General features: G+C 47.7%; 8 protein-coding genes across 8 annotated transcripts; 5 read left to right on the top strand and 3 right to left on the bottom strand.

Annotated features, from left to right (window-relative positions):
- Positions 1–822: 822 nt before the first annotated feature.
- N7483_001082 (flavin-containing monooxygenase) lies at positions 823–1,864 on the top strand (the record flags this gene model as incomplete). Its single annotated transcript, XM_057084520.1, has 4 exons — positions 823–848; positions 904–1,307; positions 1,359–1,477; positions 1,532–1,864. 4 exons carry the CDS (start codon positions 823–825, stop codon positions 1,862–1,864), a joined length of 882 nt encoding a protein of 293 aa, XP_056950669.1.
- N7483_001083 (uncharacterized protein) lies at positions 1,809–2,486 on the top strand (the record flags this gene model as incomplete). Its single annotated transcript, XM_057084521.1, has 1 exon — positions 1,809–2,486. The coding sequence occupies one exon, from the start codon at positions 1,809–1,811 to the stop codon at positions 2,484–2,486; it is 678 nt and encodes a 225-aa protein (XP_056950670.1).
- A 33-nt stretch (positions 2,487–2,519) lies between these two features.
- Positions 2,520–3,272, bottom strand: N7483_001084 (Amidase; the record flags this gene model as incomplete). The annotated part of the gene is made up of 1 exon (XM_057084522.1): positions 2,520–3,272. One exon carries the CDS (start codon positions 3,270–3,272, stop codon positions 2,520–2,522), a length of 753 nt encoding a protein of 250 aa, XP_056950671.1.
- A 1,190-nt stretch (positions 3,273–4,462) lies between these two features.
- On the top strand, positions 4,463–5,185 carry N7483_001085 (uncharacterized protein; the record flags this gene model as incomplete). Its single annotated transcript, XM_057084523.1, has 2 exons — positions 4,463–4,732; positions 4,784–5,185. The coding sequence occupies 2 exons, from the start codon at positions 4,463–4,465 to the stop codon at positions 5,183–5,185; spliced, it is 672 nt and encodes a 223-aa protein (XP_056950672.1).
- A 2,233-nt stretch (positions 5,186–7,418) lies between these two features.
- N7483_001086 (uncharacterized protein) lies at positions 7,419–9,441 on the bottom strand (the record flags this gene model as incomplete). Its single annotated transcript, XM_057084524.1, has 5 exons — positions 7,419–7,733; positions 7,796–8,231; positions 8,301–8,451; positions 8,499–9,201; positions 9,271–9,441. The coding sequence occupies 5 exons, from the start codon at positions 9,439–9,441 to the stop codon at positions 7,419–7,421; spliced, it is 1,776 nt and encodes a 591-aa protein (XP_056950673.1).
- Positions 9,442–10,741: 1,300 nt separating this feature from the next.
- N7483_001087 (putative ATP-dependent RNA helicase (Hrh1)) lies at positions 10,742–13,279 on the top strand (the record flags this gene model as incomplete). The annotated part of the gene is made up of 2 exons (XM_057084525.1): positions 10,742–12,871; positions 12,947–13,279. 2 exons carry the CDS (start codon positions 10,742–10,744, stop codon positions 13,277–13,279), a joined length of 2,463 nt encoding a protein of 820 aa, XP_056950674.1.
- An 818-nt stretch (positions 13,280–14,097) lies between these two features.
- On the top strand, positions 14,098–15,885 carry N7483_001088 (uncharacterized protein; the record flags this gene model as incomplete). Its single annotated transcript, XM_057084526.1, has 1 exon — positions 14,098–15,885. One exon carries the CDS (start codon positions 14,098–14,100, stop codon positions 15,883–15,885), a length of 1,788 nt encoding a protein of 595 aa, XP_056950675.1.
- A 269-nt stretch (positions 15,886–16,154) lies between these two features.
- On the bottom strand, positions 16,155–17,105 carry N7483_001089 (Dyp-type peroxidase; the record flags this gene model as incomplete). Its single annotated transcript, XM_057084527.1, has 1 exon — positions 16,155–17,105. The coding sequence occupies one exon, from the start codon at positions 17,103–17,105 to the stop codon at positions 16,155–16,157; it is 951 nt and encodes a 316-aa protein (XP_056950676.1).
- Positions 17,106–17,267: the final 162 nt, after the last annotated feature.

The raw sequence follows: 17,267 nt of genomic DNA on the forward strand, positions 1-17,267 counted from the left end.
CCATGTTGAAATACTGGCAGCATGGTCGGATTCTTTTCTACTAGCTCTTTGTATGGAGCTTAATGACATGTTAATATTTGAATGACGGACGAAAGAATAACCAGTAACATTTGAAAAATACTTCCACATAAGATCATTCTTCCCGTATCATGATGAACAAATCTTCGGATATTAAGACAAAATCCATGTAATAGCGGTACTGTTCCTGGGCGTTCGAGCTGCAAAGACTCGGAAGAATATAGGTGGATTTCAGACTCGGAGCTTCCTTATTCAAACGATAAGAAAATTAGAACTTGAATTCCTCTTCCTATCAAGTGCTATCATTGATCCTAACTTTATTTTTTTTCCCAATACCATTAGATCCACCTAGGCATATACATAGTCTCATACCTAATCTCAGACCCGTCATGGCCCCATGGCATTCCATCTCCGGATGAATGGAGAATATCAGGTCTGGAGACATTTATGAACTTAGATCACCTGAGAAGATAATTGAGCTTTGGATTATCTGGAGACACTATCTACACTAACGTTCATTTTGAATATGTAGTACTATCTACTCTGCTCTATTTAGGAAAGTATAACCGTCACGTGTAGATGCGGGGAAGACCACGCGATAAGCATAATTCAACTTGAAAAAGGAATGTGACGCCGACACTATCAACCTCTCTCAATCACTCCAGTTTTTACCCCAGGTCTTGCCATATCATGAGGTCGGATACTCAGCATGATGACATGAAGATGGGAACTATAAAAAGCCCTGCTGGTCGAGGACCCGGGTGAAGTTGAACATTCGACCATCCGTTCATGAAATCAAGCAAAATGGGATCTGTCCAAATCGAGATATGGTGTCCTCATCATTGGCGCTGGATTATCCGGTGTTTACAGCCTTTAACGCCTAAGGAAACGATTTCCCTCCTGGCGTATTCGTGTCCTAGAGGCTGCCGAAAGTGTGGGTGGTACCTGGAATTGGAATCGCTATCCAGGTGCACGAGTCGACTCCGAATCTCTATCTTATGCTTTCTCCTTTGATGAGGAACTCATGAATGAATGGCATTGGAAGGAGTCATTCGCACCACAATCGGAAATTCTTCGGTACATCGAGCGAATTGCGGAGAAGCACGATCTCAACAAGGACATCCGGTTTCAGAACAGGATCAAATCAGCCCGCTGGCAAGATTATGATGGGACTTGGCTATTTTCAGGCGAACGTGGCCAGCAATATCAGATGACCTTCTTTATCAGTTGTATGGGCTTCTTATCAACTCCCAGCTTACCTGCTATTCCAGGCATCGAGTCTTTCAAGGGTGAAGCATTCCACACTTCTCGGTAGCCGCGGGACCTTAATATCAATCGAGATTTCGCCAATAAGCGCATCGGTGTTATCGGAACAGGCGCAACAGGTATTCAAACTATTACGGCTGTTGCAAAAGAGCCATCTGTCAACTCTGTCAGTCTTCCAAAGGACCGCGAACTGGTCAGCACCACTGCGCAATGAAGAGATCACCCTTGAACAATGAAAGAGCATCAGGAAAAGTACGATAGTATCTTCCAACTTTGTGCTTCCACTCAAGGCTGTTTCATGCATCAAGCAGATGCCCGGAAATCTTTGGAAGTGACAGAGGAAGAACGCCGGGCGCTGTGGGAAGAAGTCTACGCAAAGCCGGGCTTTGCAAAGTGGCTTGGTGTTTTCAGCGACACATACACTAACCGCGAGGCCAACAAACTATACTCAGATTTCATGGCCAGCAAGATCCGTGAAAGAATCAACGATCCAGAGGTGGCCGATAGTCTTATTCCCAAGAACCATGGCTTCGGAACCCGACGCGTTCCGCTCGAAAGTGGCTACTTTGGAAACTTATAATAAGCCCAACGTTTATCTTGTCGATATGCAAAAGACTCCCGTGGAGAAGATCACTGAGACTGGAATCACAACAACAAATGGGGCGCATCACGAACTTGATGTTTTGATTTACGCAACTGGCTTCGATGCAATCACTGGTTCTTTCAGCTCTATTGAGTGGCATGCTAAGGACGGCCGCCCGTTGCTGGGAAGCAGTGATACCAAGGAAGGAGGACAAGCAATATGGGTGGATCACCGACCACAGACCTATCTCGGTCTAACAGCCTGCTCGATGCCAAACATGTTTATGGTTCTCGGACCTCATCAACCATTCGGCAACGCACCACGCACAATTGAGCATGCTGTTACTGTCGTCTCGGACCTGCTACAGTACTGCAAAGATAATAATTATAATTATGTTGAGCCAACCCCTGAAGCCGTGGAGAAATGGACTGAGCATGTTGTTGAATGTAGCAAAGGTCACCTTGCTAACGAGGTGGATGGCTGGATGACAGGAGTGAACAAGAATGTGAAGGGCAAGTCTGTTCGTAGTAGTGCCAGATACTCTGGTAGTGCTGTTGAATATCGGCGGCGGTGTTCCGAGTGTAAAGAATCTGGTTGGGAAGGTCTGACATTTGCATGATTTGGATAAACTTGAATTTAACTTCTCTATTGATTACTCAGACTTCCCAATAGCTGTAGAGACTTCCGACCTTACAACTTCTGCACTATGGAAAAATTCTTGATCCCGTTGAGACACTGCGGCAGTAGAACGTCGCCCGGAAGAATCCAACACTTTTTCAACGGCCTGCAGAAGCTGCAGATCTCTCTTTGGTGTTCCCATAATATCAATCACAACTGGTAGATACTCAGTCCTCTTAGTAACTTTCGAGATGTACGGTACTAGTACATCCCCAATAGGAATCATAATATCGGGAGCCCCAACATTTTGAAGAATAGGAGGTAGAAAAATCTGGTCCAATGCAGATTTCCAAAGAGGGGATTCAGTATGCTCATCGCGGTAGTTTGGAGCGGCATTCGCGACCGGGAGAACTACAAGAGGCTCAATTCCATCGGCTTGTCCAATTAGCATGGTTTCTAGTAGCCAATCTCTGTATATTTCCATTTTCTTGGTTCCATCTTCATGTTCAGCCTTCGAAATGGCGGCACCTTTCTCCCATCTTTGCTCCACGAATGGAAGAACATATAGCGGCTTGCCATCATGTTTAATGGCATATCCCTCACGAAACCCGTCAAATGCATGATAATACGTGTAGTGATACATCTGTGCTACTGTGTCGACCAAATATTCATCCAGATCATCAGACGTTCCAGGAGGATGGGACTCCTTCCATGCTTCTCGTATGGAGAGCCTGTTCACTGTGGCGGGAAGTAGAGTCACCATATCCGCAACAAATTCATCTATCATGTAAATTTGAAATAACCTTGGAAGTGGATGTGTAGCAAATTAATCAGGTGCTAGTATTTTACCAGCCTGGATAGCCAAGTACATAAGAAGAAACAACATGGCTCCTATGTAGTTTAATGAAGGGGAGAAAAGAAACAACTCGGCCCAGCTGGCCCAAGGTTAGCGGTCTCTGACTGCCCAGGTGGAGGACAGAGGCATTATCAGGATGGTCTGGCCTTGATCGATGGTTGAGGTGGCTCCAGAGGGCGGGAGGGCCTTACGGGCAAATATTTTTAAAAATTTTCTGATCCGCTATTTCTATCTGTGTTTTCAAAAAGCAAAAATGATCAAGAATGAATGAGATATCAAGGATGATGATGTAGTGATGGATGTATCAAGTGAGGCTATTCGCAGAATCTCACCTCACACCTCGATGCGCACTGGATTTCAAAAGTCCCCGGTTTGACTCCCTCGGATCAACATTTAATTTTCTTTTTCATCTATTGGAATATTGTCTTTATTACTAGTACACTCAAATGCTGCTTTTTATGGCCAACCCACAACTTGCCATTTGCAACCGCATTCCTGATAATTTCAAGTTCCTCGAATCAATGTAACTTGAACTACAAAGCTGGTAAGAGGTACTTCAAGTTGGCATCTGGGCAACACGTGCATTTTCCTTTCAAGGCTCTACTCCGTCTTTATATGATCAAGATTCCAGGGATTTGATATTACCCGGAATCAACCTTGGGAGCTAAACACGGGGGATTAAAGTACGTGGTGCCCACACGAGAGGTGTATTGCCCACATGTGCAGATTCTTCCACTAATCAATAAGGGAACGGTAGCCTGATTGTCTGCCGTGTCATCCGTTCAACTCCAGGCTGTTAACAAGAACTTCCGGTGCCTGATCAACTGTGGAGCCAGACCCCATTAATTGCGGGTCCTTAATCCTTTGGGGGAGCATTCGGACCCTGAAAGGCTTCATTTTAGTGTGAATTGTAGCCTACCGAGTGCAACATAGTGCTTATGGCCCCCGCCAAGAAGTAACTAAACGATTTAACTTGATTAAATCAAGAATTTCAGAAATTAACCCGCGGTTTGCATGGAGAATTCTGCGTTGCGGCTCTTCTGACTTGAAATTATAAAAAGCATGATCGAGACGGATTCTCTACCTCCATTCTCAACCATACCGACTGACTGGCATTCACGATGGCTCTCCTTTTCGCTGGTCTTTCATTGTTAGCAGCTACTCAAGCAGCTAAACTTACTTCGGTTGTTGTCCCTGGTGGATGCTACAATCTACCTGACTATGAGTCTGCCAGCCCTGATAATGCCGGGTTCGCCGGTCCCTGGGTTGTCTATGCTGATCAATGCGTGAACACGACCGCCCCTGACAACGCGTGCAGCATGGAAGGATTCGGTAGCCAACCTGTGGCTTGGGAGCAGGAAGAGGGAAATACCATTGTTGAAAGGGGATATGTAAGATGAGCAGAGCCCACAGTTGAGTTGATTATGCTAATAATATGATAGATTGGTATCGTTGAGGAGAACGATCTGGCCAAGTCCCCACTTCGCTGTATGGATGGCATCGGCTTTCAAGCTTGGGTCCCCGTCGGCGACTCTGCAGAGTACCGGGCAGTCAACATCACAGACATGCCGTACAGCGCTGAGCTTATGTGGAATCTTGGGTCTTACAGTGAGCCTATCCAGGCTTACTACCACTACTTGAGTGGCGTGAAACAGGATGGTATCTTCCTTGGTTCCCACAATGTTACCACCTGGGGTATCTCGCTCCAGGATGGTGTGGCTGGGAGTGGTGGAAAGCCGTGGTGGATGATTCGTTTACTGGGTCCAGGTAGTGCGGATCCTCAGACTGGAGATGCTTTGGAGGATGGTGAATACCGTACCTTCATTCGCATTGACGGGAGCTAAGGGTGTTTTGCCCAAGTAGCCTCGAAAGTTTGAGCCCGGAGGTTTTGTAATATCTGGAATGTACTGCACGTCCCCGAGGTCGCTTCACACAAGCAACACTCTACATAGTTACTCAAGTGCTATAACGTAAGCCACGGCCGTTCCGATCACACGGCCGTTCCGATCACTCCATCAAAAATCGCGTCTTTCAGCCAAAACATTTACTTCAAACCCCTGCGATGCCACCAGTTCGTTCTGAATCTCGGCAGAAATTAGCCAACCAAGAGGGCAAGGTCTTATTAGCCCTTGACGATATCAAAATGGCCGTACCACGTCTCTTCGCGCTGCAGCAAAGCTCTATGAGATACCCTACACTACACTCCATGTGCGCGCGCATGGCCTATCTTCATGGCATGATAAGCGTCCATCTGGCCATGAATTGACTCAACTAGAAGAAGATTCACTTGCTGAGTGGATAATCTCTATGAATACACGTGGAGCAGCACCTAGGCTATCTACTGTAGGAGAAATGGCTAATATCCTTCTTGCTGCACGTGGATCAACCTCTTCTTCTACCGTTGGTGTTAATTGGCCGTCAAGCTTTATCACGCGTCGAAATGAGCTCCGTACACGTATCTCAAGACGCTATAACTACCAACGTGCTTTGAATGAAGATCCAAAGATACTACGAGAGTGGTTCACCACTGTCCAACGTGTGATTAATGAGAATGGTATCCAACCTGAGGATATCTACAACTTTGATGAGACAGGCTTTGCAATGGGCCTAATTTCAACACAGACAGTTGTAACACGGCAAGAATACTCCGGTCGGCGATCGATTCTACAGCCTGGAAATCGTGAATGGGTGACAGCAATTGAAGCTATCTGTGCAGATGGCTATTCATTACCACCATGTGTGATTTTTAAGGGAAAGGTTGCTATCGCTAGCTGGTTCGATAATCTACCAAAAGACTGGCGATTCGAGGTCTCAGCTAATGGCTGGACTACCGATGAGATTGGCCTACGTTGGCTAGAAAGGCTATTTATCCCATTAACAAATTCACGTGTCCGTGGTCGATTTCGGTTATTGATTCTTGATGGCCATGGAAGCCACCTTACGCCCCAATTTGACCGAATCTGCTCAGAGAATAATATCATTCCACTATGTATGCCTGCGCATTCATCACATTTATTACAGCCATTGGATGTTGGCTGTTTTGCGGTATTAAAACGTGCCTATGGTCGCTTTATAAGTGATCTTGCACGTACAGGCTATAACCATATCGATAAGCTTGATTTCTTAGTTGATTTTCAACGCGCCCGGTTTGAAGCTTTGAAACCAGCTACTATCCAGAATAGCTTTATAGCTACAGGATTAGTACCAATTGATGCTGAAAAAGTTCTTTCTAAATTGAATATTTCGCTACGAACACCTACACCACCAGGTAGTCGACCAGGCAGCCGAAGCAGTCAATTTTCACCTAAGACACCTAGGACTGTGGTTCAGCTTCAAAAGCAAGCTTCAATACTGAAAGATCTTTTAAAACAGCGATCAAACAGCCCTCCAAGCCCGTCAAAATTGATCTTAGATCAGATCATCAAAGGCCACTCGATAGCACTACACAACACAGCACTACTGGCACAAGAAAACGCCAATTTACGTGCAGCAAATGAGAAGAAACGGCAGAAGCGCAGTCGATCAACTAGGCAGATACCATGCGATCAGGCTTTGACAGTTGAAGAAGGCCTACAGCTACTTGCGCAGGTGGAAACGCCTGTTGAAACACCTATAGTCGAATCACACACCCAGGTTGAACTGCCTATTCAGCCGAATCAGCCAGCCAAAAAGGCTCCACCTAGGTGTAGTGGGTGTCGAGAGATTGGCCATCGCGTTAATGTATGTAAAAATCGCTATATTTAGCTGAATTTATTAGTGTTGGTTGAGATGATCGAATTTAAAAAATTTCTAGTGGGGTGGGTGATCGGAACGGCCGTGGCTTACGTTACCCCAATAATATTTGACTAAGCACACATGCAAACCTCATTATGTATTTACGTGCTCAGCTAGATATTAAAGATAGTATCAACTGATCTATTACTAAAAGCGGCAAGGGTGGGCATCAAAGTAGAAAGGGAAATTTCGATGGAGTGAAACGACCTTGAAACTTCTCAATAGACATGTGGTATGCGCGAATTATAAAATATAACAATGAACTATACATAGAAAGACAGTATTTTTAGAACCCGGGTATTCCTAGCCCCTCCAATTAGGCATTGTTTCTTCATCATCGTCCACGATCACAACCATCCAGACTCCTACCTCTCCGTTACTGGCATAGAGAGGAGTGCAGTGAACCCAACGGTTACGACCGTCGGTGTTAAATCGAGTGACCCACTTGATTCGAGCAGTGACACTGCGTCCATTCATCATTGCTTGTGTGAGCTCATCCTTTACGGCAGACGAGCTACCGATACGGGACATAAAAGACGACTGAAGCATGCCAGGGATCTGAAGTGAGGGTGATGTGAAAATAACTTTAAGTGATGGGTATGGTCGGACAAGCAAATACTATAAGAAAATATCATTGTCTGTCGCAGGGATCTGCAATGATAACGGAAGCAATAACTTACATTCTCATAAACACCGGCCAAGGATCCACGCAGTAATGGTGACTTCATGTCTCGCAGTCGAATTGCCTCTGTTTCGCTGTCGACAGAGCCTCCACGCTGTAACCAGGTTCGATTACCCCGACTAGATGCTCTGCCGTTCGGTGGCTGGAAGAGATCACCGCCGTACTCTTGTGCAGCCGTCAACTCCTTAGGGCTAAACAGCTCTGCGAGCTGTTGAAACTCGTCCTTGTGTGGGGGTTCGGGCATCTCAGCAATGCTTTCCTCATCAGGGTCGCGGTATCGGGATTGTAGTTCAATCAGAGATTCCATTTGTGCGCCACCAAGGGTGAATCCTGACACATCGATTTGCGCACCGATGAAGTACTTGACACGGCCTTGGCTATCACAAAGAGGGGAGCATTGGAGGAGGTTCATGAATGGGGATCCGTCGCGGCGACTAGACGATGTGAATTCATAGGTTAGTTGGGTTTCTTCGTGTATTTTGAGTATGCGACAAATATCTTACTAGTTTAGGAAGAGCTCGGAGTGATGCCGGCATTCTTCAATGCCTTCTCGGATACGCCGAACACTGTTTTTGTTCGTCTTGGGCCCTTGCAAGAATCGGCAGTTGCGTCCAAGCACATAGTCCATGCCGTACTGCGTTGTTCGATGAAATTCTGTTCCCGTTAGAAATGCACGTTGAAATGATTGGCGGCAGACAAACCTTCAGATGCAAAAATGATTGGGTTATCAGGGCGCGTTGGGTCTGTGAGACAAAAAACCTCAGCTAGCGCATTGGATGTATCTCGGAACTTTAGTGGTAGTGTGCCGCGAATGCGCTCTTCCACAATCTTGCTAGTAATGCTGATGCACCTTGCTGCGATAAAGGCGGGCAGCTCTTCAGCTGTCAAGGCATGCAAGCCATCTATGACGCGCTGCTCCAGGACCTGGTTGGTAGTGATTCCGACAGCCTGTGTTCCTGTTTGAACAATTTGGACAGCTGGAGGTGGCACATCTGTGGATAATCGGACCAGCGCGTTCGCATACTCAATCGCTTTGAGAGCTTTAACAGCGTTGAGGTAGTAGGTAAGAGTGGAGATTGAGCGCGGCCGTTCTTCCAGAAGAAAGTCGCGAAACCGAACTAGCCAGCGCGGAGTGTTGAGAATTGTTAACATATGTTCAGTTCCGAACATGACATCGGAAAGACGCTCCAGTTTATGCAGAGGCGCCTCACTACCCTCGAAGGGCGCAATAAGATCATAGGAAGCGCCGTCATCATTAAAAGGATGAAACTCTTCTCGGTCCTCATTTGGGTTCATCTCCTGCAGCAGGGGCAGATCACTCGTTGTCACAAGATCTGCTGCTGCGACATTGCGTCGGATGTTCTTGATGGATGCCTGAGGTGGGGGGGAAAACCGTCTCTTCGTCTATCGCATCTAGATTCTTGGGTCGAGTAGGCGGATAAGGAAAATCATCCAGGATTTGATCACTCCTACATTATTCGTCAGTAATGAGCAGCGCGCATCCTGGGCGTATTGATCGCACCTGGATGTTCTCCCAGATTCCGTAACCCACTCATGGTACTCATCTGGCAACGTCTCTGTAAACGAGCGCAGAGACTCGGCGTCAGGACTGGCGATCCCGGTATTAAGATCTGTACGAAACATGATTAGGCCAATGTGAAGCTTGTTTCTTTCCTTTTTTTTTTCGCGGTTTTTCTTCTTCTGCGCGACCCTTGCAAAAACCGGGGAATCTACCTTGTCTTTAATACCTAACCCCCAACTGTGCCAAATGAGTGTGCATCTTATGCATCAATTGATCGACTATATCCACAAGTGGAATTTGCAGAAGAAGCATGCGAACACAAGATCTTAACAGGGGGGTCAAGACGACAATTACGAGCACAATGTGCCAGGTCACAATTGGAAAGTGAACGATCGATCGGTGTGCGGCCGCCGAACTCCACGAGATCGGTGTGATTTTTCAAGCAGTGATGCAATAGTGCAGCAAAGGGTTCGAGTAAGACATTTCCGATGCGAAGAACATTCGGTGATCTGCGGTTCTGTTGAGTCTATCGATTTTTGCGTTCCGCGGCAAGACCTTGACAGGGAGCCTACTCCGTGTTGATTGGCTTTGCAGGATTTTGGATAGATCGAACCGTTAGGCATGCGGTTACATTGCCATATGGGTTCGTTGTACTCCGTAAGTGGAGAATCTGAGGTGAATTTGTTATTCTCCATTTGAAATTCCTTTATCACTTGCATTGAGATATCCGTTTTGCGGGATTTGGTCACGGTAGGATGTTTAAGCATATCCGGGGTGAATTGATCCGTGTTTCAACTTGCAGGAAGGTTTTCCCCCTACTCTTGCTTCCCTGGAGATCTGCCTTATTCGTCAAAAGTACGAGGTCAGAGCGCCTTCGTGGATAGGTACAATGGGGTCTAGATTGCGGCTGGAGATGTTGACCCGACACTTTGGGTTTCCTAGTAGATGGAGTCGATAGTCAGTACGAAGTACGAAACAACAATAGGAGGACTTCGCGACAATCCTATAGTCCGTGCTCCGTGGTACGCTGGACTTGTCGGCTGTTCGCTCCATTCTCCACCAGAAGAGCCAGCGATCTGCCGTGAGTGGAGCCAATGCCCGTATTCCAACTTGCAAATATGTACTTTGTGATTCTGCCGAGGTGGTTATCGCTCTGCAACAATAAAAAGAAATAATAAATATATTTGAAGATGTGGGCAATTGAATAATGTCAGCCTGCAGCATATTTGAAATAATAACCTGTTCTCAAAATTGAAGCGAACCATATGTACAAAGTGCGGACTTGAAGTAGATATATCCTAGCGTCAAGGTAAGGGCGATATCGCGATAAGATAAGAACCCCCGGGCCTTATCGATAAGCGAAAATTTTCGGATTCGATAAGCTTCATCTCCGAGGTACTTCAATGTTGACGTCTATTCAAAATGCCCGAGAAGGTCCATACCCATTTTGGTGACGAACAGGAGTCTGCTCCGAAGCAGACTCTGCAGGCCTTGCCCGAGTCTACAGAACCCCAGGATGCTGGCCGCAAGAAGAAGCGGGCTAAGAAGCGCAAGCGCGATGAGTCCAATGACGAGTCCCAACCTAAGCCACGCGATCAAGAACCTCCTCAGACAGAAAAGACACTGCCCATATTGCCTGCGCAAAAGGAAGAGTCGATAGTGGAAATTCAGACTGAAGTCCCTGCTGAAGCGGAAGTGGCAGACGCTCCTCAACCACAATTGGCCAACAATGCGCCCAAATCGAAGCCGAAGACAAAATCCAAACCTTTGACCGATACCAAGACGAACTTCACCTCCCTCCGAGACAAGGCCGCCAAGCTTTACGAGTTGCGCAAGAAATTGCCTATTTTTGGACACGCAGATGAGATCAGAAAGAACCTCCGAGAGCAAGATGTTATGCTTCTAGTAGGTGAAACTGGTAGCGGAAAGAGTACTCAAATCCCGCAGTTTCTGGTGAATGAGTTCTGGTGTCGCCCGACCCAAGCCAAGATTCCCCAGAAAGACGGCTCATCCAAGTCCATCAATGTGGGCGGCTGCATCGCGATTACCCAGCCTCGACGAGTGGCTGCCATTTCCCTTGCCCGTCGTGTCGCCGAAGAGATGGGAACACCCCTTGGATCATCGTCGCCAGCTAGCAAAGTTGGTTATTCGGTTCGATTCGATACATCGACCTCGCCGAGTACAAGAGTCAAATTCTTGACTGAAGGAATGTTGTTACAGGAGATGTTGCACGACCCATGGCTCACAAAGTACAGTGCCATTGTGGTAGATGAGGTGCACGAACGAGGTATCAACGTTGACTTGGTTACTGGATTTCTACGGAATCTAGTCTCTGGCAAGCGCGAGGGACGAGGAGGTATCCCATTGAAAGTTGTAGTCATGAGTGCTACAGCGGATATGGAGAGTCTGCTTGGATTTTTCCAAGAGGGTTTTAAAGCCCAGCCTCAAATCCAAAACGGCGACACAAATGGGGCGACCGAGAGTAAAGATGTCACCAAAGATATCTCAGTCTGTCATATCAAGGGCCGACAGTTCCCTGTCAAAACTATCTACGCGCCGGAGCCCGTGCATGACTTTGTGGATGCCGCTCTCAAGATCATTTTCCAAATTCACTACAAGGAGCCATTGCCTGGTGATATTCTCGTCTTCTTGACTGGTCAGGAAACAGTAGAGGCCTTGGAAAACCTGGTTAATGAGTACGCCGTTGGGATGGATCCCTCTTTACCCCGGATTCAAGTCCTCCCGCTGTTTGCTGCTCTTCCCCAGGCTGCCCAGCAGCGCGTGTTTGCACCAGCACCATTTCGCACTCGCAAGGTGATTCTGTCGACTAATATTGCTGAAACATCAGTGACAGTCGCCGGAGTACGCCACGTGGTGGATTGTGGTAAGGCCAAAATCAAGCAGTTCCGTACACGACTTGGTCTGGACTCCTTGCTTGTGAAGCCTATTTCAAAGTCAGCGGCCATTCAGCGAAAGGGTCGTGCTGGTCGTGAAGCCCCTGGTCAATGCTACCGTCTATATACCGAACAGGATTATCTGACTCTCGACGAAACCAACACTCCTGAGATTTTACGATGTGATTTGAGTCAGGCACTCCTCAACATGAAGGCTCGCGGTGTTGATGATATTGTGCGATTCCCATTCTTGACCCGTCCTCCTCGTGAGGCGTTAGAAAAAGCTTTGCTTCAACTATTGAACATAGATGCGCTTGGAGACGATGGAGGCATCAGCGATGTCGGCCTACATATTGCCAAGCTGCCATTGACACCCACACTTGGACGAGTTCTGTTGGCAGCTTCTGAACATGGAAAGGAATGTTTGATTGATGTGATCGACATCATCTCCTGTTTTAGCGTGGAGAATATCTTCCTTAACACCTCATCTGAGGAGAAGAAGGAAGCTGCAGAGGCGGCCCGGCGGGAGCTTTACCGCCGCGAGGGCGATCATCTGACATTGTTGATGACAGTGCGGGCCTACGCCGGTGAGAATGCCGATCGAAAAGTGTGGGCTGAGCGGCACTTGGTGTCTCATCGGGCGATGCAGTCAGTGATGGTAAGTTTCCGATCTCGATGACATGCATAGTGCACCAACACTAATTGTGACTCTCTTTTTCTTCTTTTTTTTTAGGATGTTCGGAAACAACTGCGCACTCAGTGTCGCCAATCAAAACTCTTGCCCCGTGATGACCGACAGGACCAATATCATGATCCTGCACCTGTGCCCATCTTGCAGAGCTTCTTACGTGGCTTTGCGACTAACACTGCTCGACTGGTCCCCGATGGTAGCTACCGTACGGTGGTTGGTAACCAGACCGTTGCGATTCACCCCTCCAGCGTTTTATTCGGCAAGAAGGTCGAAGCTATCATGTATAATGAGTTTGTTTTCACCAACCGGAGCTATGCGCGGGGTGTAAGCGCAGTACAGATGGACTGGGTTGGTGAGGCCCTTGCTGGACAATGAGTGTGTTTGGTTGGTTTCCTTAGATGCCAGAAGACGTCATGCCATATTATGTCTCGTATATACCCTTCAAAAATTCAGCGAAGATCATACATGTCAAGTTTTCCTGTTCAAAACTTTGTACAGGTTGCAGCGCACTTCAAACATGCATCGGTGATCCGGTTTACAGGTGGGCGATCAGCGCATCCTTGCATTTACCCCGTTGGTCGAGCCACTGGACATGTTTTGCCACAAACTCCACATTAAACGCTTGGTGACCTATGCCACGGTGTTTTCCTCCGTATTCCGTACTCTTAGGCCTGGTAATCTATCTTTTCGGTGTACACAGCACATGTAGCCAGGGGGAAATCTGAGCACTCATGTTATGCACTAGACTCGGGCAATCACACGCGAGCTATCGAGTCGTCTGAGCTGAGAATCTCACTTTATCCACCTCTCTGGATGTTTATTTTTATACCTCTCATTATTTCTCTCATTAAGAAGATATCAAACACTTTGTACTGTTTACACGTCTGATCTTCCCTCTTGACTCGAAGTATACTAGTCCGATACCGCTACTTGGATCATCCCCACCGCCTTATCGTTATCAACGCATCATCATCCCCCAACATCACGCCTGCCACGTTTACTACGCTTTATTCTTTGTTTCTACCTTCTAAACCCCTCAAAATTTTCGGAATTTCTTTTCATATTTAAACGGAATCTCCGCTTCCGACCGCAAAAGCGGTCTTTTCGTTGCGGAGAAGATCCAGTCCTATTTATCCATAGCCTAGGAAGGCTTATCTAGTCCAGCTGCCCGATCTACTACCCCAGTCATTACCATGGCCTTCCGTGTCCCAGCCCAGGTTCCACGGAGAAGAACCTCGTACTCCTCCCCACAAGCCCCTCCTCCCCTCGATATCCCTACTCCCACTCCAGAACAGCAAACCGACGATACAACACAATGGGTACTGTTTTCTCCGACCGCCGATACCCACACAAGCTCTACCGATCGTACTCGTACAGCCGGAGCCTCTCGACTAAGTGACTTTGGTTCCTTTGGTACTGCGATCCGATCTACAGCCGGTCCTGAAGGTCAGGCTGTGGATGAGGATGTACTAGAGGACCAGTTGGACGATGATGGCACTGAGCTAGATAGCTTAGATGATGGGCTGCATGCTTTTCGCGCCCCATCACTGCCCTCCGCTCCACCTGCACGTCTCGATCAGGAAACTGCTGCTATACTACCCGCCCATGATGGCTTAGGTAGCTTTCAAGCATCCAGCCAGCTGGCGCAGGAGCAGATCTGGCAGCACGAGCAATATAACCCGCAACGGCGACCCTATGCTTCGACCCAACACCGCCGACGCTCAAGCGTCCTGCATCATTTGGATACAGTGAATGAAGGCGAGGCAGATGTCGAACGGGATCGCTGGCAGCGGATCGAAGAGTGGAGGATGGATCAAAGTCGAGCGCTTTTACAAGATATCGAGCGTCAGACTCGACGGCGACGCGGTAGTCGTATTAGTCGTTCTGGTGTCTCTGACTCTGATGCGATTGATCAGATTTCTCCCGCTCGCATCACTGGAACACTACCTGAGCCAGCGATCAAATCTGAGGAAGATCCAGAGACTGATGAGTCGTTCTGGCAACGTATTACTCGGAAGGTGATTCGAGATTTGATTGGAATTGACGATTCCTTACTCTCTGTTATATTTGGTGAATCCTTGCTGGACGAGCCATCCACACCAAAGAATTTTGAAGACCTTGATATGGAAACCGTTCTAGCCCGAGCGCTGGAGCCGGAGCACTCAGATCCGCCCATTTGGCAGAGCCGCGTCCTTCAACGGATCGCTCACGAGCTTGGAATCTTGGTGCATCAATTCTGTGAGCACCCGGGCGCTTTCACGACTTACTATCAAATGACCAAGGATATATCCGGTGAATATGCGGGTATGTCTTTAAATCTCCTAGCGGAGAGTAATATTACTCAAAAAGAGACCGAGAACACGGACTCAACGTCTGTAAATACTACGATTGACGATTCCATACCATCACCACAATTTAAACCAACCCTCCAAGACGCGAATCGAGAGCATGAAGCTCAATGGGGCATTGAAGAGGATGAACCTACTGCCAGTGGAGGAGACCCAGTCTCTGAATCCGCCCGGCTGCAGTCCGAACAAGAATACTGGGAACGCGGACTGGATGTTATGATGGTTTTCCGTTATCTTCGCACCCGTTTCGGTCGCCGAGGGTGCATGCCAGCTGACAAGCATTCCTCAACCCCTTCTCCCCGCCACACACAAGATGCTTCCCGTCGAGCTGCTATGATCCGCCAGCACCACCCCCTTGTTGCTCGAGCTCACTCCAGATCCCAGGCTCAGGCTCGCCGTGCGTCTCAGCTCTCTGGAGTTACAGGTCCTGTGGGCGTTTCATCACCTTTACTTCGTCCCCATCTTCGTCGACCTAGTTCGAGCTGCGCAAGCCAAAGTGCTAAGCTCTCGGCTATCTCTAGTCGTCGAACTCTTACTGGATCGAGCCGCAACTACTGGGACCTTGGCGGCAGTGTTGATAGTAGCAGCGTCATTGGCGTCGGAGCTGGACTCGGTGCCTGGGGCGAGACATAATTTTGTGCATTATTCATTGAACCTTGGAGTTATTTGGTGGCCTTGTTATATCATATCATATTATACGTTTACATATTGCGGAACATCATAGCAGACATCTGGAAGAACAAACTTGCATCTTGCCTTGAAATTCAATCATAATTTTATACATCTGAGTCCACTGGCAAATATCTCGCTCAGCTGGTAACAGCTTTTGCCATATATACTGATTTTGGAGTTATTGAAGGGCTATATGATAGGTGAATCATTCAAACTCGAACCTCCATATCTCAATCGGAGTCTAGACTTGCGAGCAGACTAGCAGATGGAGCAAAGAACGTCGTCCCTGTCAAAGGAGTCGAGAAATCCAGCAACCGATCATGCAGTCCCGGGGGATCCCCAAGAAACATCCGCTCTAGCATCTTTTCAATGACCCACAATCGACGAGTATATCCAATGAAATAGGTTCCGAACTCTCCAGATCCAGGAGACCCAAATGGCATATTGTCGCGCAGAATATCATGCTCATCACCCTGCTCATCCTCGATAGTATTAAGGGTCTTGTGAGACCGCTGTCCAGAAACAGCATCATCAAGTTCAACATTATCAAACTTCGTGCGTCCGATAATCTTCTCCTGTTGTTCCACAGGTAGACCTTTCCAAGCCGCAATATCATGCGCATATTTCTGAACAACGATATAGCTTCCACCCGACGCAGCCGTGTCCTCCTCCGCTACAAGCACGGAAGAGGGTACAGACGGTCCAACCGGGTTGGCGGTACCATCTACGAAACCAAGAAGATCGCGAACATCAAAGTAGCGGAATCCAATCGTCTCATCGATGACTGACACAGAATCGCCTAGTTGGTCCATGAGCTGACGCTCAAACTCAAAGCAGATATCGCGGCGCTCGGCGCGAATATGAAAGAGTAGGTCGCCTGGTGTTGAAACGGCTGTGTGTTTGGCACCTTTGACTTCGCGGAAAGGATGCAGCTCGGCTGGTCGAGGAAGTTTGGTTAGATTATCCCATATATCGCTGCCGATGCCGACTGTACAGGCGAATTGGGCACTCAAGTCGCGAATAGAGACGTTTTTGGCGAGACTGTCTAACCCTGCGAGTGTGGATCTGATAGTTTGAATTGAATCGGGCTTCTTGGTTGCTGTTACAACAAGGAATGTTGCGGATTGCGTTAATGGAGCGTCGACACGCTGTGGTTCAATGGGTGTGCGTTGACTGCTCATGGTTGCTTTGTTCAGATGGGGAAATATTCTGGTGCGGGGAGATAACTGAGGTATGTCGTGTCTTGGAAGCCTTAAGGCTTTATGTGATAAGTATTTTCTATGGCCTCTGGTGAAAATGAGGGTAAAATGTCGTGCTTTAGAGGATCCTCGGGCGCGAAGAAT

This window comes from Penicillium malachiteum (assembly GCF_028827825.1).
Source record: "Penicillium malachiteum strain IBT 17515 chromosome Unknown utg000001l:1.0-8184562.0:1.0-8186909.0, whole genome shotgun sequence".
Classification (NCBI taxonomy): domain Eukaryota; kingdom Fungi; phylum Ascomycota; class Eurotiomycetes; order Eurotiales; family Aspergillaceae; genus Penicillium; species Penicillium malachiteum.